General features: G+C 46.2%; 2 protein-coding genes across 2 annotated transcripts; both read right to left on the reverse strand.

Moving 5' to 3' along the window:
- Positions 1–7,705: 7,705 nt before the first annotated feature.
- Positions 7,706–17,181, reverse strand: LOC311123078 (NACHT, LRR and PYD domains-containing protein 1 homolog; the record flags this gene model as incomplete). The annotated part of the gene is made up of 10 exons (XM_084197356.1): positions 17,119–17,181; positions 16,379–16,440; positions 15,736–15,773; positions 14,941–15,005; positions 14,594–14,808; positions 14,146–14,405; positions 13,861–13,986; positions 13,562–13,694; positions 10,463–10,492; positions 7,706–7,992 (listed from the first exon to the last, which is right to left on the reverse strand). The coding sequence occupies exons 4-10, from the start codon at positions 14,946–14,948 to the stop codon at positions 7,706–7,708; spliced, it is 1,059 nt and encodes a 352-aa protein (XP_084053482.1). The 5' UTR covers positions 14,949–15,005; positions 15,736–15,773; positions 16,379–16,440; positions 17,119–17,181.
- Positions 17,115–24,201, reverse strand: LOC311123068 (protein NLRC3-like; the record flags this gene model as incomplete). The annotated part of the gene is made up of 8 exons (XM_084197348.1): positions 24,108–24,201; positions 23,686–23,852; positions 21,737–23,528; positions 19,076–19,249; positions 18,823–18,996; positions 18,293–18,466; positions 17,805–17,851; positions 17,115–17,668 (listed from the first exon to the last, which is right to left on the reverse strand). The coding sequence occupies exons 1-8, from the start codon at positions 24,176–24,178 to the stop codon at positions 17,115–17,117; spliced, it is 3,153 nt and encodes a 1,050-aa protein (XP_084053474.1). The 5' UTR covers positions 24,179–24,201.
- Positions 24,202–24,650: the final 449 nt, after the last annotated feature.

Genomic DNA, 24,650 nt, shown 5'->3' on the forward strand with positions numbered 1-24,650 from the left:
TCATCTGCGTACTCGTCATAATAATAATAATAATAATAAATAATAATATGCCATTTAGCAGACGCTTTTATCCAAAGCGACTTACAGTCATTCATTTTTGTGTATGGGTGGTCCCGGGGATTGAACCCACTACCTTGGCGTTACAAGCGCCGTGCTCTACCAGCTGAGCTACAGAGGACCACATCCTCACCAGGGTCTTGACCTGACTGCAGTTCGGCGTCGTAACCAACTTCTGTGGGCAAATGCTCACCTTCGATGGCCACTGGCACACTGGAGAAGTGTGCTCTTCATGGATGAATCCCGGTTTCAACTGTACCGGGAAGATGGCAGAAAGCGTGTATGGCGTCGTGATGGCATTGTGTGGGCGAGCGGTTTGCTGAGGTCAACGTTGTGAACAGAGTGCCCCATGGTGGCGGTGGGGTTATGGTATGGGCAGGCATAAGCTACGGACAATGAACAAAATCACATTTTATCGATGGCAATTTGAATGCACAGAGATACCGTGATGAGATCCTGAGGCCCATTGTCGTGCCATTCAACCGCCGCCATCACCTCATGTTTCAGCATGATAATGCACGGCCCCGTGTCGCAAGGATCTGTATACAATTCCTGGAAGCTGAAAATGTCCCAGTTCTTCCATGGACTGCATACTCACCAGACATGCATGTTTGGGATGCTCTGGATCGACGTGTACGACAGCGTCTTCCAGTTCCCGGAAGTTTCCAGCAACTTCGCACAGCCATTGAAGAGGAGTGGGACAACATTCCACAGGCCACAATCAACAGCCTGATCAACTCTATGTGAAGGAGATGTGTCGCGCTGCATGAGGCAAATGGTGGTCACACCAGATACGGACTGGTTTTCTGATACACACCCATACATTTTTTTAAGGTATCTGTGACCAACAGATGCATATCTGAATTCCCATTTATGTGAAATCCATAGATTAGGGCCTAATGAATTTATTTCAATTGACTGATTTCCTCATATGAACTGTAACTCAGTAAAACCTTTCAAATTGTTGCATGTTGCGTTTATATTCTTGTTCAGTATATAGTATTCTTGTTCAGCTGGTAGAGCTGAATTGTATGTTACAGTACGTTTTGCTGATGATTGCATCCAAAACATTGGCTCATCGAGGGATGTGAGATGCCGCTGGCCGATCGGAAAGCTCCGGCTGAAAAGTGCCCGTTGCCAAAAACCCGAGGATGGATAACACTTTGACGCGAACCCGAATGGCATGGGTTTGCCTTTCTAAAGTAGGTCTTAAATCCTCTCAAAGATCCTATAAGATAGGTTTTGGGAAACGATATCTGATGAGCCAATCTGTACTTTCTGCTAAAAAGTCCCACCTGTCTCTAAAAACGTGCTCTCTGTGAAATGCAGCGGTGCCAGATCTTCCAACAGAGCAGATCAGCCATCTCTCATTGGATTTCCATTATCTCAGTCTTTTATAGGATTTACACAATAGTTTCACTTTCACACGTACCTCTAATTTAACAAATGACTGTACTTTATATGGATTATTATCGTTACAAATGCACCGATGTGGTCAAATTATATTTAACCTGTCAAGACGTTGCATGAATTCACAATGTCAATATAATTAAATAAATAAAATAATGTCATTATTACTCTCACAATAAAACACATTTTCAACATACAGTATATTTTCCCCGTTCTACGCTTGACAAGCAGTTCCCTTATTCCACCACTTGGCACTGATCGTGGTCATGGGGCTGAACACTCTCAAGCTAACATTTATATTGATACATCTCACACTTTGCGTGGAAATGATCCCTTGCATGGTTTACGTACAGATTAGCTCCTACGTATGACTGATAAATGATGTAATGAATAATAATAAAGTGCATAAAATTAACTAGAAAATAAAGGTTAATAAGAAACGTATTAGTATTGTTTGGGGGGTTGTATCAGAATAGTATTTTAGAACACAACAGGACAGGGTAAACGAGGAAGTGATGATTACTAGATAGTTGGATTTCCATTCCAACTGACTCTTACCCTGCCCCCACCACCCAACAGCCTCTTACCCTGCCCCCACCACCACCCAACAGACTCTTACCCTGCCCTCACCACCACCCAACGGACTCTTACCCTGCCCCCACCACCACCCAACAGACTCTTACGCTGCCCCCACTACCACCCAACAGACTCTTACCCTGCCCCCACCACCACCCAACAGACTCTTACCCTGCCCCCCCACCACCCAAAAGACTCTTACCCTGCCCCCCCCACCACCCAACAGACTCTTACCCTACCCCCCCACCACCCAACAGACTCTTACCCTGCCCCCACCACCCAACAGACTCGTACCCTGCCCCCACCACCACCCAACAGACTCTTACCCTGCCTCCACCACCCAACAGACTCTTACCCTGCCCCCCCCACCACCCAACAGACTCTTACCCTACCCCCCCACCACCCAACAGACTCTTACCCTGCCCCCACCACCCAACAGACTCTTACCCTGCCCACCCCACCACCCAACAGACTCTTACCCTGCCCCCACCACCCAACAGACTCTTACCCTGCCACCACCATCCAACAGACTCTTACCCTGCCCCCACCAGCCAACACTCTTACCCTGCCCCCACCACCCAACACTCTTACCCTGCCCCCCCACCACCACCCAACAGACTCTTACCCTGCCCCCCACCACCACCCAACAGACTCTTACCCTGCCCCCACCACCCAACAGACTCTTACCCTGCCCCCACCACCCAACAGACTCTTACCCTGCCCCCACCACCCAACAGACTCTTACCCTGCCCCCCCACCACCCAACAGACTCTTACCCTGCCCCCACCACCCAACAGACTCTTATCCTGCCCCCACCACCCAACAGACTCTTATCCTGCCCCCACCACCCAACAGACTCTTACCCTGCCCCCACCACCCAGCAGACTCTTACCCTGCCCCCACCACCCAACAGACTCTTACCCTGCCCCCACCACCACCCAACAGACTCTTACCCTTCCCCCACCACCACCCAACAGACTCTTACCCTGCCCCCACCACCACCCAACAGACTCTTACCCTGCCCCTACCACCCAACAGACTCTTACCCTGCCCCCACCACCACCCAACAGACTCTTACCCTGCCCCCACCACCACCCAACAGACTCTTACCCTGCCCCCACCACCACCCAACAGACTCTTACCCTGCCCCCACCACCCAACAGACTCTTACCCTGCCCCCACCACCCAACAGACTCTTACCCTGCCCCACCACCCAACAGACTCTTACCCTGCCCCCACCACCCAACAGACTCTTACCCTGCCCCCACCACCCAACAGACTCTTACCCTGCCCCCACCACCCAACAGACTCTTACCCTGCCCCCACCACCCAACAGACTCTTACCCTGCCCCCACCACCCAACAGACTCTTACCCTGCCCCCACCACCCAACAGACTCTTACCCTGCCCCCACCACCCAACAGACTCTTACCCTGCCCCCACCACCCAACAGACTCTTACCCTGCCCCCACCACCCAACAGACTCTTACCCTGCCCCCACCACCCAACAGACTCTTACCCTGCCCCCACCATCCAGTTGTAAATGTCTACATATTATTATCATCTTTATCTTGTCTCATTCACTTCTCTTGATTTGATTTGATTTATTTTGACCTGCGCTGTTGGAGCCCAGAGCATAAGATTTTGCATCCCTCTCCATGTGACTAATAAACTCATCTAATCTAATTAACGATGGGATTTTAAAGTGTTTTCTAAAATTGATTATTATAATAATATTATTATTATTATTAATAGTAGCATCATAAATGTTATTTGTATTACTGCTGTTTCCATGACAACTGTCTAGTAATCATTACTTTTAATGCTGTTAACAAATGTCGATGCTATAATATTATTTGTGCTATAAAGGCGATTGACTTTATAGCTTTTTTCATATTGTTAAACAACATTCTAAGTCTTTCCTCACAAAATGTTACGAATTTCAGTATAGAAAAAATCACAATCATCATTACGGGACTTTTATTTTGAAGGAAAATCGTCGAGGTCACGACCTTATCCTTTCTAGGTCTTGTTAATTAATACCGGCGGAACGGAGGTGAAGCGAAGTAGCGGCACCATTGATCTACAATAAGAGGTGGACCCGTTCCTCTACTTCATTATAAATGGACTTCCTGTTTCAACACAGTGGGAGGATTCAACACCCATAGGTTCATGTAAAGTCTTCATCCACTTAATACAAGTATTCAGCCTATAAATTAAGATTCTATCTAGTAAAACTACAATTACATTTTTGTATTTAATGATTTTATTTAATGAGGTGATGTTTTGCAGTGCTACCAGGAGGGGGCAGTGTGACACAACAACCAGGTTTGGCAGAAGGACTCCAGACCAGTGGTTCCCAACCTGTGGTCCTTGGGGGGTGGTGCAGGTAGTCCGCAATTACTTTTAGATTGTAGTATTTTATTATTCAAAAATAATAACAGTTGGGAGTATTAATGTTATTATAAGCAATTTTACATTCCTTTTCACAATGCAACTAGTTTATAATAATAGACCTTTACAGGCTTTGTTACATTCACATCTATTGATAGAATTTGACCGGCAATATATTTGATGTGAAAAAAGAACAGCGACTCCGCGAATGGTGGTCCTCAAGAGCTTTGGACGGTGATTTGATGGTCTCCAGAATGGGAAAGTTTGGGAACCGCTGAGCTAGACAGTCACATCTGTGTGGTAACATGATAGGATGGAAAACCAATGATATACAATGATTCTGCAAACCCAAAACAGACTGATTATAATGTATAGTATATGACGTTACATTGAACTAATCACAGTAATCAGAGACCAACTCACACACAGTATATACAAAGACACACACAAACAAAATACATTCCTAGGTGAAGAAGTGTCTTAGTCCACAGACTAGGAGACAGGCCTCAGCGTCTTCAGATTAGGTGAAGAAGTGTCTTAGTCCACAGACTAGGAGACAGGCCTCAGCGTCTTCAGATTAGGTGAAGAAGTGTCTTAGTCCACAGACTAGGAGACAGGCCTCAGCGTCTTCAGATTAGGTGAAGAAGTGTCAGTCCATAGACTAGGAGACAGGCCTCAGCGTCTTCAGATTAGGTGAAGAAGTGTCTTAGTCCACATACTAGGAGACAGGCCTCAGCGTCTTCAGATTAGGTGAAGAAGTGTCTTAGTCCACAGACTAGGGGACAGGCCTCAGCGTCTTCAGATTAGGTTCTACAAGAAAGAGGATGGAGGAGAAGGGAAGAGAGAGATCAGAAAGTATGGAGGAGAAGGGAAGAGAGAGATCAGAAAGTATGGAGGAGAAGGGAAGAGAGAGAACAGAAAGTATGGAGGAGAAGGGAAGAGAGAGATCAGAAAGTATGGAGGAGAAGGGAAGAGAGAGAACAGAAAGTATGGAGGAGAAGGGAAGAGAGAGATCAGAAAGTATGGAGGAGAAGGGAAGAGAGAGATCAGAAAGTATGGAGGAGAAGGGAAGAGAGAGATCAGAAAGTATGGAGGAGAAGGGAAGAGAGAGATCAGAAAGTATGGAGGAGAAGGGAAGAGAGAGATCAGAAAGTATGGAGGAGAAGGGAAGAGAGAGATCAGAAAGTATGGAGGAGAAGGGAAGAGAGAGATCAGAAAGTATGGAGGAGAAGGGGAGAGAGAGATCAGAAAGTATGGAGGAGAAGGGGAGAGAGAGATCAGAAAGTATGGAGGAGAAGGGAAGAGAGAGATCAGAAAGTATGGAGGAGAAGGGAAGAGAGAGATCAGAAAGTGTGGAGGAGAAGGGAAGAGAGAGATCAGAAAGTGTGGAGGAGAAGGGAAGAGAGATCAGAAAGTATGGAGGAGAACGGGAGAGAGAGATCGAGAAGTATGGAGGAGAAGGGAAGAGAGATCAGAAAGTATGGAGGAGAAGGGAAGAGAGAGATCAGAAAGTATGGAGGAGAAGGGGAGAGAGAGATCAGAAAGTATGGAGGAGAAGGGAAGAGAGAGATCAGAAAGTGTGGAGGAGAAGGGAAGAGAGAGATCAGAAAGTATGGAGGAGAAGGGAAGAGAGAGATCAGAAAGTATGGAGGAGAAGGGAAGAGAGAGATCAGAAAGTATGGAGGAGAAGGGGAGAGAGAGATCAGAAAGTATGGAGGAGAAGGGGAGAGAGAGATCAGAAAGTATGGAGGAGAAGGGAAGAGAGAGATCAGAAAGTATGGAGGAGAAGGGAAGAGAGAGATCAGAAAGTGTGGAGGAGAAGGGAAGAGAGAGATCAGAAAGTGTGGAGGAGAAGGGAAGAGAGATCAGAAAGTATGGAGGAGAACGGGAGAGAGAGATCGAGAAGTATGGAGGAGAAGGGAAGAGAGATCAGAAAGTATGGAGGAGAAGGGAAGAGAGAGATCAGAAAGTATGGAGGAGAAGGGGAGAGAGAGATCAGAAAGTATGGAGGAGAAGGGAAGAGAGAGATCAGAAAGTGTGGAGGAGAAGGGAAGAGAGAGATCAGAAAGTGTGGAGGAGAAGGGAAGAGAGATCAGAAAGTATGGAGGAGAACGGGAGAGAGAGATCGAGAAGTATGGAGGAGAAGGGAAGAGAGATCAGAAAGTATGGAGGAGAAGGGAAGAGAGAGATCAGAAAGTATGGAGGAGAAGGGAAGAGAGAGATCAGAAAGTATGGAGGAGAAGGGAAGAGAGAGATCAGAAAGTATGGAGAAGAAGGGAAGAGAGAGATCAGAAAGTATGGAGGAGAAGGGAAGAGAGAGATCAGAAAGTATGGAGGAGAAGGGAAGAGAGAGATCAGAAAGTGTGGAGGAGAAGGGAAGAGAGAGATCAGAAAGTGTGGAGGAGAAGGGAAGAGAGATCAGAAAGTATGGAGGAGAACGGGAGAGAGAGATCGAGAAGTATGGAGGAGAAGGGAAGAGAGATCAGAAAGTATGGAGGAGAAGGGAAGAGAGAGATCAGAAAGTATGGAGGAGAAGGGGAGAGAGAGATCAGAAAGTATGGAGGAGAAGGGAAGAGAGAGATCAGAAAGTATGGAGGAGAAGGGAAGAGAGAGATCAGAAAGTATGGAGGAGAAGGGAAGAGAGAGATCAGAAAGTATGGAGGAGAAGGGAAGAGAGAGATCAGAAAGTATGGAGGAGAAGGGAAGAGAAAGATCAGAAAGTATGGAGGAGAATTGAAGAGAGAGATCAGAAAGTATGGAGGAGAAGGGAAGAGAGAGATCAGAAAGTATGGAGGAGAAGGGAAGAGAGAGATCAGAAAGTATGGAGGAGAAGGGAAGAGAGAGATCAGAAAGTATGGAGGAGAAGGGGAGAGAGAGATCAGAAAGTATGGAGGAGAAGGGAAGAGAGAGATCAGAAAGTATGGAGGAGAAGGGAAGAGAGAGATCAGAAAGTAGGGAGGAGAAGGGAAGAGAGAGATCAGAAAGTATGGAGGAGAAGGGAAGAGAGAGATCAGAAAGTATGGAGGAGAAGGGAAGAGAGAGATCAGAAAGTATGGAGGAGATGGAGGAGTTCCACCTGAGATAATGATGTGATGATGGTCCTATGATGTAACTACAATAAGATAACAGTCATTTATTACAGACAGAAACACAAAAACATGCTTCCATTCTGGAAAAACAGTTCCTCTTTGATCTGGGTAGCTGTGTTTTTATTTGACCTATATTTTAATCATTACACATATTCAAGGGAGGGAGCAAATAAAACTGTCTTACCTAGATTCACTCAAGTCCTTAACAAGATGGTTTTCATGTTCAACGAGAGCTTTGAGACAAGCTCCCGTCACTTCTGGTCCTTTGGGGATGACTGCTTTCAGTAGTTTTCTCATTCGGTCCTGTTCAGTTGTTTCAGCTGTTATTCTGGAGTGCTCTTCTTCACCAATCATGTTCTTTGACCACAGATCATCTGCTATTGGCATTGAGTTTTTGGTTCGCTGAATGAGTTTAGCCCAGTGTTTCTTCAGAAACTCCTCAGCAGGAATGTCAGGGACTGTTAATGCTGAAGGGGGGGTCAATTAAATTAATATGGCTTTAGGGTTAACAGCAGCTGTTTCTACATCTTCCAGTCTCTCCAGTTATCATTCCTCTGATAGTCATTTCTTGTATAGAGCCGACTCCAGGGTTGTGGTCAATTCCAATTAAAGTCAGTCAATTTAAAATAACAAATTGAAATAACACATTTTCGTATTAGGTTTATTGAGAAGTCATTGAAAATAGATGATTAATGTTTTACTGTATCAACAATCTACTCAGAATCCTCTAATGTCAAAGTGGGCCTGTCCCCCATACATTCAACATCTGGAAGGTCCCTCAGTCAAGTATCGCATTTCAAGCACAGATTCAAGTATATATTTTTAGAAAGCCTCATAAAGAAGGGCAGTGATTGGTAGATGGGGAACAATAACACATCAGACATTGAATATCTCTTTAAGCATGGTCAAGTTAATAATTATCCTGTGGGTGATGTATTAAACCACCCAGACACATCAAAGATACAGTCGTCCTTCTGAACTGAGCTGCAGGACAGGAAGGAAACTGTTAGTGATGTCACCATGAGTTCATTGGTGATTTTAAAACAGCTACAGAGTTCAATGTCTGTGACGGGAGAAAACTGAGGATGGATCAACAACATTGTAGTGACTCCACAATAATGACTTAAATGACAGAGTGAAAAGAAGAATACAAAATAGACAGAATAAAAATATTCCAAAACAGAAATATCGAAATAAGTATTCAGAACCTTTGCTATGAGACTTGAAATTGAGCTCAGGTGCATCCTGTTTCCATTGATCATCCTTGAGATGTTTGAAAAACTTGACTGGAGTCCACCTGTGGTAAATTTAATTGAGTGGACATGTTTGGGAAGGAACACACCTGTCTCTATAAGGTCCCACAGTTGACAGTGCATGTCAGAGCAAAAACCAAGCCATGAGGTCGAAGGAATTGTCCGTAGAGCTCCGAGATAGGATTGTGTCGAGGCCCAGATCTGGGGAAGGGTACTGAAACAGTTCTGCAGCATTGAAGGTCTCCGAGAACACAGTGGCCTCTATCATTCTTAAATGGAAGAAGTTTGGAACCACCAAGACTCTTCCTAGAGCTGGCCGCCCGGCTAAACTGAGCATTCGGGGGAGAAGGGCCTTGGTCAGGGAGGTGACCAAGAACCTGATGGTCACTCTGACAGAGCTCCAGAGCTCCTCTGTGGAGATGGGAGAACCTTCCAGAAGGACAACCATCTCTGCAGAACTCCACCAATCAGGCCTTTATGGTAGAGTGGCCAGACGGAAGCTACTCCTCAGTAAAAGACACATGACAGCCCGCTTGGAGTTTGCCAAAAGGCACCTAAAGGACTCTCAGACCATGAGAAACAAGATTATCTGGTCTGATGAAACCAAGATTGAACTCTTTGGCCTGAATGCCAAGCGTCACGTCTGGAGGAAACCTGGCACCATCCCTACGGTGAAGCATGGTGGTGGCAGCATCATGCTGTGGGGAAGTTTTTCAGCGGCAGGGACTGGGAGACTAGTCAGGATCGAGGGAAAGATGAACGGAGCAAAGTACAGAGAGATCCTTAATGAAAACCTGCTCCAGAGCGCTCAGGACCTCAGACTGGGGCGAAGGTTCACCTTCCAACAGGACAACGACCCTAAGCACACAGACAAGACAATGCAGGAGTGGCTCCGGGACAAGTCTCTGAATGTCCTTGAGTGGCCCTGCCAGAGCCCGGACTTGAACCCGATCTAATATCTCTAGAGAGACCTGTAAATAGCTGTGCAGCGACGCTCCCCATCCAACCTGACAGAGCTTGAGAGGATCTGCAGAGAAGAATGGGAGAAACTCCCCAAATACAGGTGTGCCAAGCTTGTAGCATCATACCCTAAGGCACTGCATCGCAGTGCTAACTGTGCCACTAGAGATCCTGGTTCGAATCCAGGCTCTGTCGCAGCCGGCCGCGACCGGGAGACTCATGGGCGGCGCACAATTGGCCCAGCGTCGTCCAGGGTAGGGGAGGGAATGGCCGGCAGGGATGTAGCTCAGTTGATAGAGCATGGCGTTTGCAATGCCAGGGTTGTGGGTTTGATTCCCACGGGGGGCCAGTATAAAAAAAAGAATGTATTCACTAACTGTAAGTCGCTCTGGATAAGAGCATCTGCTAAATGAAAAAAAAATAAAAAATACCCAAGAAGACTCAAGGCTGTAATCGCTGCCAAAGGTGCTTCAACAAAGTACTGAGTAAAGGGTCTGAATACTTATGTAAATGTGATATTTCAGTTTTTTTTTTATATATACATTTGCAACAATGTCTAAAAACCTGTTTTTGCTTTGTCATTATGGGGTATTTTGTGTAGATTGATGAGGGGGAAAAAATTATTTTATCAATTTTATAATAAGGCTGTAACGTAACAAAATGTGGAAAAAGTCAAGTGGTCTGAAAACTTTCTGAATGCACTGTAACTCTCATGTTTACTTACTTGTTGAATGGGTGGCAGTGATGTATTCATCTGAAAGATAAACCAAATGAGGATATTGTCACGATCGTCTGAAGGAGGAGACCAATGCGCAGCGTTGCGAGTGAACATGATGACTTTATTAAATAAAGCAACCACGAAAAACCAAAACAAAAGACGATACGTGAAGTCCTCTGACACCGACAGAACATGGAACAAGGAAACAAAAACCCACAAACACAAGGAGAAAAACACACAGAATATATATGGCTCCCAATCAGAGATAACGAGCCGACAGCTGACACTCGTTACCTCCGATTGGGAGTCATTAACCAATCACCACTAAACACAAACAAAATGAAACTCACCCATCCCCAACACCACCAAATGAAATACACCCTGGCTCACATACACAAGTCCTAGAGCCAGAGTGTCACAGTACCCCCCCCTAAAGGTGCGAACTCCGGGCGCACCAGCCCACAGTCTAGGGGAGGGTCTGGGTGGGCGTCTGTCCACGGTGGCGGTTCTGCCCCTGGTCGTGGTCCCCACCCCACCTTAGTCACCAGCTTCCCTAGCCTCCTCCACAATACCACCCCCCAACTAAACCCCACTGGGTTAAGGGGCGGCACCGGACTAAGGGGCAGCACCGGACTACGGGGCAGTACCGGACTAAGGGGCAGTACCGGACTAAGGGGCAGCACCAGGATAAGGGACAGCACCAGGCTACGGGGCAGTACCGGACTAAGGGGCAGTACCGGACTAAGGGCCAGCACCAGGATAAGGGACAGCACCAGGATAAGGAGCAACACCGAGCTAAGGGGCAACACCGGACTAAATGGCGGAACCTGGCTGGCTGGCTCTGGCGGATCCTGGCTGGCTGGCGGATCCTGGCTGGACGGCTCTGGCGGATCCCGGCTAGACGGCTCTGGCGGATCCCGGCTGGACGGCTCTGGCGGATCCCGGCTGGACGGCTCTGGCGGATCCCGGCGGGACGGCTCTGGCGGATCCTGGCTGGACGGCTCTGGCGGATCCTGGCTGGACGGCTCATGGCTGGCTGACGGATCTGGCTGCTCATGGCTGGCTGACGGATCTGGCTGCTCATGGCTGGCTGACGGATCTGGCTGCTCATGGCTGGCTGACGGATCTGGCTGCTCATGGCTGGCTGACGGATCTGGCTGCTCATGGCTGGCTGACGGATCTGGCTGCTCATGGCTGGCTGACGGATCTGGCTGCTCATGGCTGGCTGACGGATCTGGCTGCTCATGGCTGGCTGACGGATCTGGCTGCTCATGGCCGACTGACGGATCTGGCTGATCCTGTCTGGCGGAAGGCTCTGGCTGATCCTGTCTGGCAGAAGGCTCTGGCTGATCCTGTCTGGCAGAAGGCTCTGGCTGATCCTGTCTGGCAGAAGGTTCTGGCTGATCCTGTCTGGCGGAAGGCTCTGGCTGATCCTGTCTGGCGGAAGGCTCTAGCGGCTCCGGTCTGGCGGACGGCTCTGATGGCTCATGGCAGACGGGCGGCTTTGCAGGCTTTGGGCAGACGGGCAGTTCAGGCCCCGTTGGGCAGACGGCAGACTCTGGCCGTCTGAGGCGCATCGTAGGCCTGGTGCGTGGTGCCGGAACAGGAGGTACCGGGCTGAGGACACGCATCTCAGGGCTAGTGCGGGGAGAAGCAACAGGGCATGCTGGACCCTGGGGACGCACCGTAGGCCTGATGCGTGGTGCCGGAACTGGAGGTACCGGGCTGAGGACACGCATCTCAGGGCTAGTGCGGGAAGCAGCAACAGGGCATGCTTGGCCCTGGGGACGCACCGTAGGCCTGATGCGTGGTGCCGGAACTGGAGGTATCGGGCTGAGGACACGCATCTCAGGGCTAGTGCGGGGAGTAGCAACAGGGCATGCTGGACCCTGGAGACACACAGGAGGCTTGGAGCGTGGTGTAGGCACTGGTGGGAAAGGGCTGGCGACGCGCACCGTATCCCTGGTGCGAGTGGCCGGAACAGGTCGGGCTGGGCTGGCGACGCGCACCGTACACTTGGTGCGGGTGGCAGGAACAGGCCGAACCGGGCTGGCGACGCGCACCGTAGGCTTCCTACGAGGCTCAGGAACAGGCCGGGCTGGGCTGGCGACGCGCACCGTACACTTGGTGCGGGTGGCAGGAACAGGCCGAACCGGGCTGGCGACGCGCACCGTACACTTAGTGCGAGGGGCCGGAACAGGCCGTACCGTACGGGGAACACACACTACTGGCTGTACCTCGGGATTAGGAACGGGCCGGACCGGACTGGTTACACACCCCAGTACCTCTCGCCGAGCCTCTACACCTTCCTTCCCTGATTTACCCAGTAGCCCCCTTAACCTGGTAGCCTCCTGAATCCGTCCCTTTTCTGCCTCCGTCAGCCCCCTTAACCTGGTAGCCTTCTGCATCTGCCTTGTGGCTGCCTCCTGCTGCTCAGTCGCCCAAGCCATGTGCCCCCCCCAAAAAATTTCTTGGGGTTGCCTCTCTTCCACGGGCTTCCAGCCTCGCCTTCGTGCTGCCTCCTCGTACCACCTCCTCTCGGCTTTGGCTGCCTCCAGCTCTTCACGAGGGAGGCGATATTCTCCCGGTTGTGCCCAAGGACCCTTTCCGTCCAATAACTCTTCCCATGTCCAGACCCTCGGCTCCTGGACACGCTGCTTGGTCCTTTGATGGTGGGTTTTTCTGTCACGATCGTCTGAAGGAGGAGACCAATGCGCAGCGTTGCGAGTGAACATGATGACTTTATTAAATAAAGCAACCACGAAAAACCAAAACAAAAGACGATACGTGAAGTCCTCTGACACCGACAGAACATGGAACAAGGAAACAAAAACCCACAAACACAAGGAGAAAAACACACAGAATATATATGGCTCCCAATCAGAGATAACGAGCCGACAGCTGACACTCGTTACCTCCGATTGGGAGTCATTAACCAATCACCACTAAACACAAACAAAATGAAACTCACCCATCCCCAACACCACCAAATGAAATACACCCTGGCTCACATACACAAGTCCTAGAGCCAGAGTGTCACAGATATATCACTCTAAATAGCATCTGTTACAAAAGTACAAAGTTATGATTGACATATGCTCCTACCTTGTGATACCACTTCTTTCCATGCAATCCTCTCATCATCACCGAATAACTCCATCTCAATGTCAACCCCTGTCATTTTCACAACCGCCCTGAAAAAGCTTGGTGTGGAGTCTCTATGTATGAGATGAATCTTCTGGAGAGAGATGGAGAGAGCGAGAGAGAGATTGCTTGCAATGTAAACATATGTTTCCCATGCCAATAAAGCCATTTGAATTGAGAGCCATCAAGCAAGAGAGAGCAATGGATAGAAATGTGACTTAAAATGTCAGATTCATGTTCTTAGTCTATTAAAACTGTACCTGTGGATTGATGGCGGTAGAACAGGGAATGTTCAGTCTGAAGTAACTATTCAGTTTGAAGGCCTGCTCTGGTCTTGAGATGAGAACCCTTGAAGACCCTTCAGACTTTTCCTGTTGTTTCACAGCCTGCGAAACGAGGCATGAAATACACAGCCAGTCAATGTATAGTCTTATTCAAACATTATTCAGAAAACTAGCAACACACTATTATCTTCATGTTATGAGTGTCAACATAAACCGTACCACTGCTTAGTTAAGGTCACCTCTAAAAGAATGGTACCTCACCTGTATTTGGCTGGGGTTACTGGGGAACAGGTATAGGCGTGGAATTAGTGTTTGCTTTTTCACTGTCATATAGAGCATCAGCTCACAGTGGACATCTATGTTCCGCCAAAAGATAAAGCTCAGTATAACAGAGATAACTGAGAACTTGGGATGGAGAATCTTAGCATGGAATCTGGTGACCTCATGCACTTCCTCAACAGACACTCCATGTTCCTCTACATGAAAAATCTTCATCTCATTCCTCAGGGAAGGGTTGGTCCCTGAACAACACAATAAAAAGGAGACAGAAAGACAAATATTGTATTATTCATCCAACTAAAACACAAAGAATATGCAGTATCAGATCACAGTAAACTCAAACTCCCAGAATAGCTCATTCATTCATTCAGGAAGTGAAACTCAGTTACATGGAAATGTCTTTCTGAATACTATGTCTATATGGTTTTACCTAAACAGACAAAGTGTGGCAGATGAACTTCCTCCAGTTCACCTAACTCCATAGTGATGTCCAGCAATGGACCACCTTGTCCGTACTGCATGTCTTTCAGAAGGTGACTGTAGGGTTCCCAGTTCCTGAAGTGATACTTCAGAATGACATCTCTCTCACACACCCAGCGGAGCCCAGACACTGTGCACTCATAACGCCCTTTGGGTGTCCTGTGCCTGAGGGCAACAACAAGATATGGTAGAGAGGGTCAATCGTCAAATGGAGAGGTTGGATTAGAAGCCTATTCCCAAAGGTAATGGGGAAATACACTAGCAAGTGGAATGAAATGTTAAAAGTAGTTATTTTACCTGAACATTGTCACTCCCTGGACAGTGGAAGTCAAGGGTTCAATCTGAAGCCAGTGTGTGGAGTCCTGAACAAGGACAAGCATGTCAGTTATACATATGGCGCCAGTTTCCTGGACACAGATTGAGTCTAGTGCTGGACTTAAAGCATGATCAATGGAAGTTTCAATAGAACGTTTTTTAAGGTCCAAGATTAGGCTTAATCTTTGTCCGGGAAACTGGCCCATTAAATGAACAAAGTAATTTATCTAATGTATTTATTCAATGTTACATGGAATGCTGGTGATTGATCCAATTAAACTGTCTAATGACAAAATATGACAGCAGTTAAAATCCTGCATTCCTACAAGCAGAACACAGGACTGTCTATATCCCAGTATGAATGGTTGGTCAGTACACACCTGGCTTTCAGACTGTGTTTATATTACTAAAGCAGAACACAGGACTGTCTATATCCCAGTATGAATGGTTGGTCAGTACACACCTGGCTTTCAGACTGTGTTTATATTACTAAAGCAGAACACAGGACTGTCTATATCCCAGTATGAATGGTTGGTCAGTACACACCTGGCTTTCAGACTGTGTTTATATTACTAAAGCAGAACACAGGACTGTCTATATCCCAGTATGAATGGTTGGTCAGTACACACCTGGCTTTCAGACTGTGTTTATATTACTAAAGCAGAACACAGGACTGTCTATATCCCAGTATGAATGGTTGGTCAGTACACACCTGGCTTTCAGACTGTGCCTGACTCCTGAAGGTATGTCAAAGTGAGAATTGACATTATGACTTACCTCAACATGGTCACAAGTCTTACAGCTCTGAGGAATCCCTGAAGTCAAAAGTAGTTGTTATTTAAAACGGACAATCTCATGTAATAATGAATTAATAAATATTAAACAGACTTGTAATAAAAATGAATGTAAGTGAGCAACAGTCTCAGAATGTACACTCATTATCATACCATAATCTGACATTAGTGTTATATTAATGAATGTTTGTGGAAGCAGGAAACAACATGGTTCTGGTCCATGTTTTGTAGATGTTGGGGGCCTGATTTCTGGTAGATCCCAGGATGAGAGCTTAAAGGTAGAGTCAGCTAAATGATGTTGTACGAGCAGCACCGCAGATATTGTGATGAGCAAGATGCCTGACTTCTCTCTCACACTTTCTGCCCATGTGCACGGGTTCTCTTCACTCTCTTACAGCGTGGTAGCCACGGGACCAAAACAGAGAAGTTTAGCATCGCGCTCCAACGCCCTTAGTTGTTGTAGAAATTGACCCACTATGATGTTTACTTTGTGCATCTACATCATATTGCTGACTCTACCTTTAAGTTTGTTTTGACCAAATAGATCATGATTGTGTTCCTTGCCTGGGACTCAAGAACGCTTTAATCGTATTTTCATTTTTTTAAAATTATCAGTTAACACTCACATATCTGGTCTCTGGTGTTCTCAGGTCCAGGCTTGATACAACACTCTCCACCATGGTCTCTGCTGTTGGGAAAGCAGATGGATAGACTGTGATTAAACTAAATACAACTTATAAAGGCTTTATATAGCATACATACAGTCTTCATAAGCAATACAAAGGGTGTATAAAGGGTGACAGAACAGATGTGAAGTCACCAGGTATCATGAGTTACTGTCTGTAGGTCCAACATAACACATTAAAACACACCACTACTACTAATCTAACTGTCTGTAGGTCCAACAGAACACATTAAAACACACCACTACTACTACTAATCTAACTGTCTGTAGGTCCAACAGAACACATTAAAACACACCACTACCACTAATCTAACTGTCTGTAGGTCCAACAGAACACATTAAAACACACCACTACTACTAATCTAACTGTCTGTAGGTCCAACAGAACACATTAAAACACACCACTACTACTAATCTAACTGTCTGTAGGTCCAACAGAACACATTAAAACACACCACTACTACTAATCTAACTGTCTGTAGGTCCAACAGAACACATTAAAACACACCACTACTACTAATCTAACTGTCTGTAGGTCCAACAGAACACATTAAAACACACCACTACTACTAATCTAACTGTCTGTAGGTCCAACAGAACACATTAAAACACACCACTACTAATCTAATTGTAGGAATGATTCCAGAGGACAACACATGATAAAACATTGTCATGACTCACCTTTGAATGTGTTGGTCATCTATCTGACACAGGGTCACTGAGGAGGAGGAGGAAACCACAAACCCAGGATAGAGGGGTTCAGTGAATGTGGTGTGTTCTGTGTAAAGGTGTGTCAGTGTACCAGAGGAGGACACACTATAGAAGGACAAAGAACCAGCTGGCCAGTCCAGATACACTCCAACTCTGTTAGAAACAGGACCAGGGATGGATCTGATGACTCCAGCATGGTAAAGGTGATATACACTGCCATAGTAGAATAAACTCCAGGACTTCCTATTGGCTCCAATCCAACTGTCATTATCCTCTCCCTTCCTCTTCATTCCTTTGTACACCACACCAATGTGAGCCGCGTCACCATCCTTCTCCACCTCCCAGTAATAACGAGATCCAGATAAGCCTTCTCTGCAGAGAACTTGGGGATGACCGTCAAATCTGTCTGGATGGTCTTCATAATGCTGCTTCTCCTCCACCCGTGTCACCTTCCTGTTCCCCTCAGACAGTATCAGGTTTGGGTTTGCTGTATTTGGGTCCAGGGTGAGATGACAGGCATCTGTAGACAAAAGGAGAGTTTAATCAAACCACATCTTCATATAAAATGTTGTTTTGTAGGTAGAGAACAAGTATTGATTAGTTACTATGTTACTGTAGTTCTGAATATGTAGTTAATTAGGATTGAAGAGACTCACATTTCCTCAGCCCTGATTTCAGCCTGAACTCTCCACCATGATCCACACTGTAGGAGAAACAGGTTATTGACTGACAAAGACCTAATAAAGCAGTCAACATTTAAACCATATTGTTGTGTTCTGGTGCACTATCCAAGTTCATTACTAGAGACATACAGGTATTCTATCCTACCTACTGCATACAGAACAGAGTACAATTCATTACTAGAGAAATACAGGTATTCTACCCTACCTACTGCATACAGAACAGAGTACAATTCCAACAGGATATCAGAGATGCAGAAGAAGAGTATTCATGTGGTAATGATGTATGCTGTGTTGGAGTGCTAAGCCTGCTGGGTAAACGTCCCCTGTATCCCCTGTAACGTCCCCTGTATTCTACCATCAGCTGGACCTGAGCTACCATCATGTCCTCATGTTACTGAACCTACTACACTACATAGGACACAACCACTGCTCACACTATTAGGACATCTATTCTGACTTACTTCAGCTTCATCAGTTTATCTGTGGGATCCACCAGAGCAGCTGAAAGCAGTCCCCCTGCAGAGTCTCCTGGGTGATTGTAGCTCAGGTCCAGCTCTTTCAGGTGGGAGGGGTTTGACCTCAGAGCTGAAGACAGAGCAGCACAGCCCTCCTCTGTGACCAGACAGCCAGACAGCCTACAGAGAGACACAACAGCTGTCTAGGTTGGTGGACTGGTGTCAATCATCTTGTAGGACACCCATATATTTGTCCATGACACAAACATTGTCATGAAACATCAGATGTTCAGAGTATTTGTTTTACTAAGCTCAGTACCGACCTGAATGAAACAGCTGTACATACCCCAGTGTGTGTAGTTTACAGTCTGGATCCTCCAGTCCAGCAGAGGGCAGTGTAACTCAGCTCAGTACCGACCTGACTGAAACAGCTGTACTTACCCCAGTGTGTGTAGTTTACAGTCTGGATCCTCCAGTCCAGCAGAGGGCAGTGTAACTCAGCTCAGTACCGACCTGACTGAAACAGCTGTACTTACCCCAGTGTGTGTAGTTTACAGTCTGGATCCTCCAGTCCAGCAGACAGCAGTGTAACTCCTGAGTCCTGCAGGTCATTGTCTCTCAGCTCCAGTTGTTTCAGTTGTGAGTTGGGTGAACTCAGGACTGAGGCCAGATCTGAACAGCAACCCTCTGTCAGACCACACTGACCTAGACTAGAGGACAGAAGAGCACATGATTAACAAATGTCTGAAACATCCACATAATAACTCATACTGAAGATAGTTAACTCACACTAGTGTCTGTATGTTGCAGAGTGGACTGGTTAGTCCAACACAGAGCAGCTTCATTCCTCTGTCTCCCAGGTCATTGTAGCGGAGGTCCAGTTCTCTCAGGGGGGAGTTTGGTGTCTGCAGAGCTGAAGCCAGAGTCTCACAGGATTCATATGTGAGTTTACAGCCAGACAGTCTGGAGAGAGGAGATATGTCGATACACTGTTAAATATGCAAAGCTTTAAGAATAATGAGATGCATTAAGATAATAACAGAAGGACACATACTAACTCACTCAAGATATTTACCTTAGTTTGATATATGTTGTTATGTATGTTTCTGGATATGTCCCAAAATGTTAAAATAATGTTACAAACATACACATACTAACTATACTGAACAGAAATATAAACCCAACATGTAAAGTGTTGGTCCCACGTTTCATGAGCTGAAATAAAAGATCCCAGATATGTTCCATACGCACAAAAGCTTATTTCTCTCAAATGTTGTGCATAAATTTGTTTAGATCCCTGTTAGTGAGCATTTCTCCTTTGTTAAGATAATACATTTTGTTAAGATAATCCATTCACCTGACAGGTGTGGTATATCAAGAAGCTGATTAAACTGCATGATCATTACACAGGTGCACCTTGTGCTGGGGACAATAAAAGGCCACTCTGAAATGTGCAGTTTTGTCACACAACACAATGAAACAGATGTGTCAAGTTTTGAGGGAGTGTGCAATTGGCATGATGACTGCAGGAATATCCACCAGAGCTGTCGCTAGAGAATTTTATGTTCATTTCTCTACCATAAACCGCCTCCAACATCATTTTAGAGAATTTGGCAGTACATCCAACCGGCCTCGCAACCGCAGACCATGTGTAAACACGCCAGCCCAGGACCTCCACATCCGGCTTCTTCACCTGCAGGATGGTCTGAGACAAGCCACCAGGACAGCTGATTTAACTGTGGGTTTTCACAGCCGAAAAATTTCTGCACAAATAGTCAGAAACCGTCTCAGGGAAGCTCATCTGCGTACTCGTCATCCTCACCAGGGTCTTGACCTGACTGCAGTTCGGCGTCGTAACCGAATTCAGTGGGCAAATGCTCACCTTCGATGGCCACTGGCACACTGGAGAAGTGTGCTCTTCACGGATGAATCCCGGTTTCAACTGTACCGGGAAGATGGCAGAAAGCGTGTATGGCGTCGTGATGGCATTGTGTGGGCGAGCGGTTTGCTGAGGTCAACGTTGTGAACAGAGTGCCCCATGGTGGCGGTGGGGTTATGGTATGGGCAGGCATAAACTACGGACAATGAACACGATCGCATTTTATCGATGGCAATTTGAATGCACAGAGATACCGTGATGAGATCCTGAGGCCCATTGTCGTGCCATTCAACCGCCGCCATCACCTCATGTTTCAGCATGATAATGCACGGCCCCATGTCGCAAGGATCTGTATACATTTCCTGGAAGCTGAAAATGTCCCAGTTCTTCCATGGACTGCATACTCACCAGACATGCATGTTTGGGATGCTCTGGATCGACGTGTACGACAGCGTCTTCAAGTTCCCGGCAGTTTCCAGCAACTTCGCACAGCCATTGAAGAGGAGTGGGACAACATTCCACAGGCCACAATCAACAGGCTGATCAACTCTATGTGAAGGAGATTTGTTGCGCTGCATGAGGCAAATGGTGGTCACACCAGATACGGACTGGTTTTCTGATACACACCCATACTTTTTTTTAAGGTATCTGTGACCAACAGATGCATATCTGAATTCCCATTTATGTGAAATCCATAGATTAGGGCCTAATGAATTTATTTCAATTGACTGATTTCCTCATATGAACTGTAACTCAGTAAAACCTTTCAAATTGTTGCATGTTGCGTTTATATTCTTGTTCAGTATATAGTACATACATAATATATAAACACTCACAGTGGATACTGAAGATAGTTAACTCACACTAGTGTCTGTATGTTGCAGAGTGGACTGGTTAGTCCAACACAGAGCAGCTCCACTCCTCTGTCTCCCAGGTCATTGTAGCGGAGGTCCAGTTCTCTCAGGGGGGAGTTTGGTGTCTGCAGAGCTGAAGCCAGAGTCTCACAGGATTTATATGTGAGTTTACAGCCAGACAGTCTGGAGAGAGGAGATATGTTGATACACTGTTAAATATGCAAAGCTTTAAGAATAATGAGATGCATTAAGATAATAACAGAAGGACACATGATTAACCAATGTTAAAAACATACTAACTCACTCAAGATATTTAACCTTAGTTTGATATATTTATCACATTTTATGTATGTTTCTGCATATTTACCAAGACGTTCAAATAATGTTAAAAACATACACATACTAACTACATACATAATATATAAACACTCACAGTGGATACTGAAGATATTTAACTCACACTAGTGTCTGTATGTTGCAGAGTGGACTGGTTAGTCCAACACAGAGCAGCTCCACTCCTCTGTCTTCCAGGTCATTGTAGATGAGGTCCAGTTCTCTCAGGGGGGAGTTTGGTGTCTGCAGAGCTGAAGCCAGAGTCTCACAGGATTCATATGTGAGTTCACAGCGATCCAGTCTGGAGAGAGGAGATCATCTGTTAGATATACAAATCCTTCAGAATAATGATACTGTATACATCAACTCAATAACAGAACTTACAGTGCTCTCTTGCAGGTTTTCACTACCGGCAGCAACCTCTGATAACCTTCCTCTGATGTGGTGTATGTCTTCAGGTCAAACTCCTCCAGCACCTCCTCTGACATCAGTAACAGGTAGGCCAGGGCTGAACATTGTTGAGGTTCTAGCTCTGTTTCTGAAAGAGTTCCTGATCGCAGGGAGGTTTGCATTTCTTCAACTAGAGAGTTGGCACCAAGTTCATTCAGACAGTGGAACAAGTTGATGATCCTTTCTGGTGAGGATTCCCTTTTGATCGTGTCTGAAAGGTACCTGACTGTTCTCTCAACTGTTTCCTCATTGCTCTGTGTTGTACTTCCTGTCTGTGTCAGAAGGCCTCGTAACAGATTCAGATTGGACTCCAGTGAGAGACCCAGAAGGAAGCGGAGGAACAGGTCCAGGTGTCCATTCTCACTCTTCAAGGCCTGGTCCACTGCTCTCCTGTGTAAGTCAGACAACTGGATTGACTCCTCATCTTCATCCTCACTAGTGGTGGAAAAAACATTTTCCTTCTTGTCCAGACATGATTCTAAAGCATGCACTGCTGCTAGAAACTCCTGAATGCTCAGATGCACAAAGCTGTAGACCTTCTCTTGGTTCAGCCCAGATTCTTCTTTAAAGATCTCTGTACACAATGCTGAGTACTCTGATGCCTCTGTGACATCAAGGCCACACTCTCTCAGGTCCTCCTCATAGAAGATCAGGTTGCCCTTCTGCAGCTGTTGGAAAGCCAGCTCTGCCAGTTTCAGGATCATCTCTTTGTCTGACTGAGACAGTTCCTTTGGGTTTGTCTCTGTGGCTTTGTTGTACTTCTTGTTCTTCACAATGATTTGGATGAGCGTGAAGTGTGTGAACATCTGGGTCAGAGTTTTGGGGACTTCATCCTTCTCTGCCTCTTTCAGCATCATCTCAAGGACAGTGGCTGATATCCAACAGAAGACTGGCATGTGGCACATGATGTGGAGGCTCCTTGATGTTTTTATGTGGGTGATGATTTCATTGGCCAGATTCTGATCTGTGATTTTCTTCCTGAAGTACTCCTCCTTCTGTGGATCATTGAACCCTCGTACCTCTGTCACCTGGTCAACACACTCAGGTGGGATCTGATTGGCTGCTGCAGGCCGTGAGGTTATCCAGAGGAGAGCAGAGGGAAGCAGATTCCCCTTGATGAGGTTTGTCAGCAGCACGTCCACTGAGGTTGGCTTCGTGACATCACAGCACCTCTCATTGTTTTTGAAGTCTAGAGGAAGTCGACACTCATCCAGACCATCAAAAATGAAAACAGTTTTGGTTTCACCATCTTCAATGCTGTCAATCTCTTTCAGCTCTGAGAAGTAGTGGGAAAGAAGTTGCATCAGACTGTATTGGTCCTTTTTCAGGTTCAGATCACGGAAAGGAAGAGGAAACATGAAATGAACGTCCTGATTTGCTTTTCCCTCTGCCCAGTCAAGGATGACCTTCTGCACAGAGACTGTTTTTCCAATGCCAGCGATTCCTTTTGTCAGCACAGTTCTGATAGGTTTGTCTTGTCCAGCTAAAGGCCTGAAGATGTCGTTGCATTTGATTGATGTCTCTTGTGTGGTTTGTTTCTTGGATGCCATCTCTATCTGTCTCACCTCATGTTCATTATTGACCCCTCCACTTCCACCCTCTGTGATGTAGACCTCTGTGTAGATGTCCTTTAACAGACTTTGGTTTCCAATTCCTTCAGATATGTGTTGATACTTGTGTTTCAGTTTAGCCTTAATGTCTTGTTGGACTGTCAGAAGAGTTTGACCTGTAGGAAAACAATGAGAGTTGGGACTCATAAGTGCATGTGTGTGTGTGTGTGTGTGTGTGTGTGTGTGTGTGTGTGTGTGTGTGTGTGTGTGTGTGTGTGTGTTAGAGGGCCCTTTGTCCCGTTCTTTGTAATATTGTATGAAACACAGTCTTACTTCTTCTGTCCAGAAGGTTGTGTGTGATCTTTAATGCATCCTCACTGTCCAAACTCTCCACTTCCTTATTGTCATCTGGTAATGGTTCCTGGCTGAAAGCAGGTGGCTGATCACTCTTCATTGATAGCAGGCTGGGGGCAGGTGACTCTGCTCTGGGCTTCTGGACACTGAACAATACAGGGAGGCAGATCACCTCATCAATATCTCATCAATACCTCATCTACATCATTTCAACAAGTGTATACCTGAACTCATAGAAGTCCTAATGTTTCTTTATAAAGCTACAGTCTGCAATTGGTAAATCGGTTTTGGCCTTTTAAATGAATGATATAGGCCTACATTTGATGTAATTTGTGAACACTTTTCTCTTCATTAGTTTGATATTTTTAAGAGAACTGTATATTTTACAATTAAACTCTTACCTCTTAGAACTGGTGTCTTGAGTCGTTTTAGAGGCAGTGGTCCCCTCCTCTCTCTCCCCAGAGAGACTCATTTTAGAGGCAGTGGTCTCCTCCTCTCTCTCCCCAGAGAGACTCATTTTAGAGGCAGTGGTCCCCTCCTCTCTCTCCCCAGAGAGACTCATTTTAGAGGCAGTGGTCTCCTCCTCTCTCTCCCCAGAGAGACTCATTTTAGAGGCAGTGGTCCCCTCCTCTCTCTCCCCAGAGAGACTCATTTTAGAGGCAGTGGTCCCCTCCTCTCTCTCCCCAGAGAGACTCATTTTAGAGGCAGTGGTCTCCTCCTCTCTCTCCCCAGAGAGACTCATTTCCGAGTCACAGCTCACTCAGCTACAATAAGAAATAACAGAACAGTCAATATTTCCGAACATTAACAATGACAACACTTTTACTGTCTGTGGTCAAAGTTCAAACAGAGACTTCATGTTGCATTTAAACATGCGCAGTCCAATATGTTATTAATTTGATTTGGATCCCCATTAGCTGACTCCATAACAACAGCTAGTCTAC

The sequence above is a fragment of the Coregonus lavaretus genome (assembly GCF_964263955.1).
Source record: "Coregonus lavaretus genome assembly, contig: HAP1_SCAFFOLD_452, whole genome shotgun sequence".
NCBI classification, from domain to species: Eukaryota; Metazoa; Chordata; class Actinopteri; order Salmoniformes; family Salmonidae; genus Coregonus; species Coregonus lavaretus.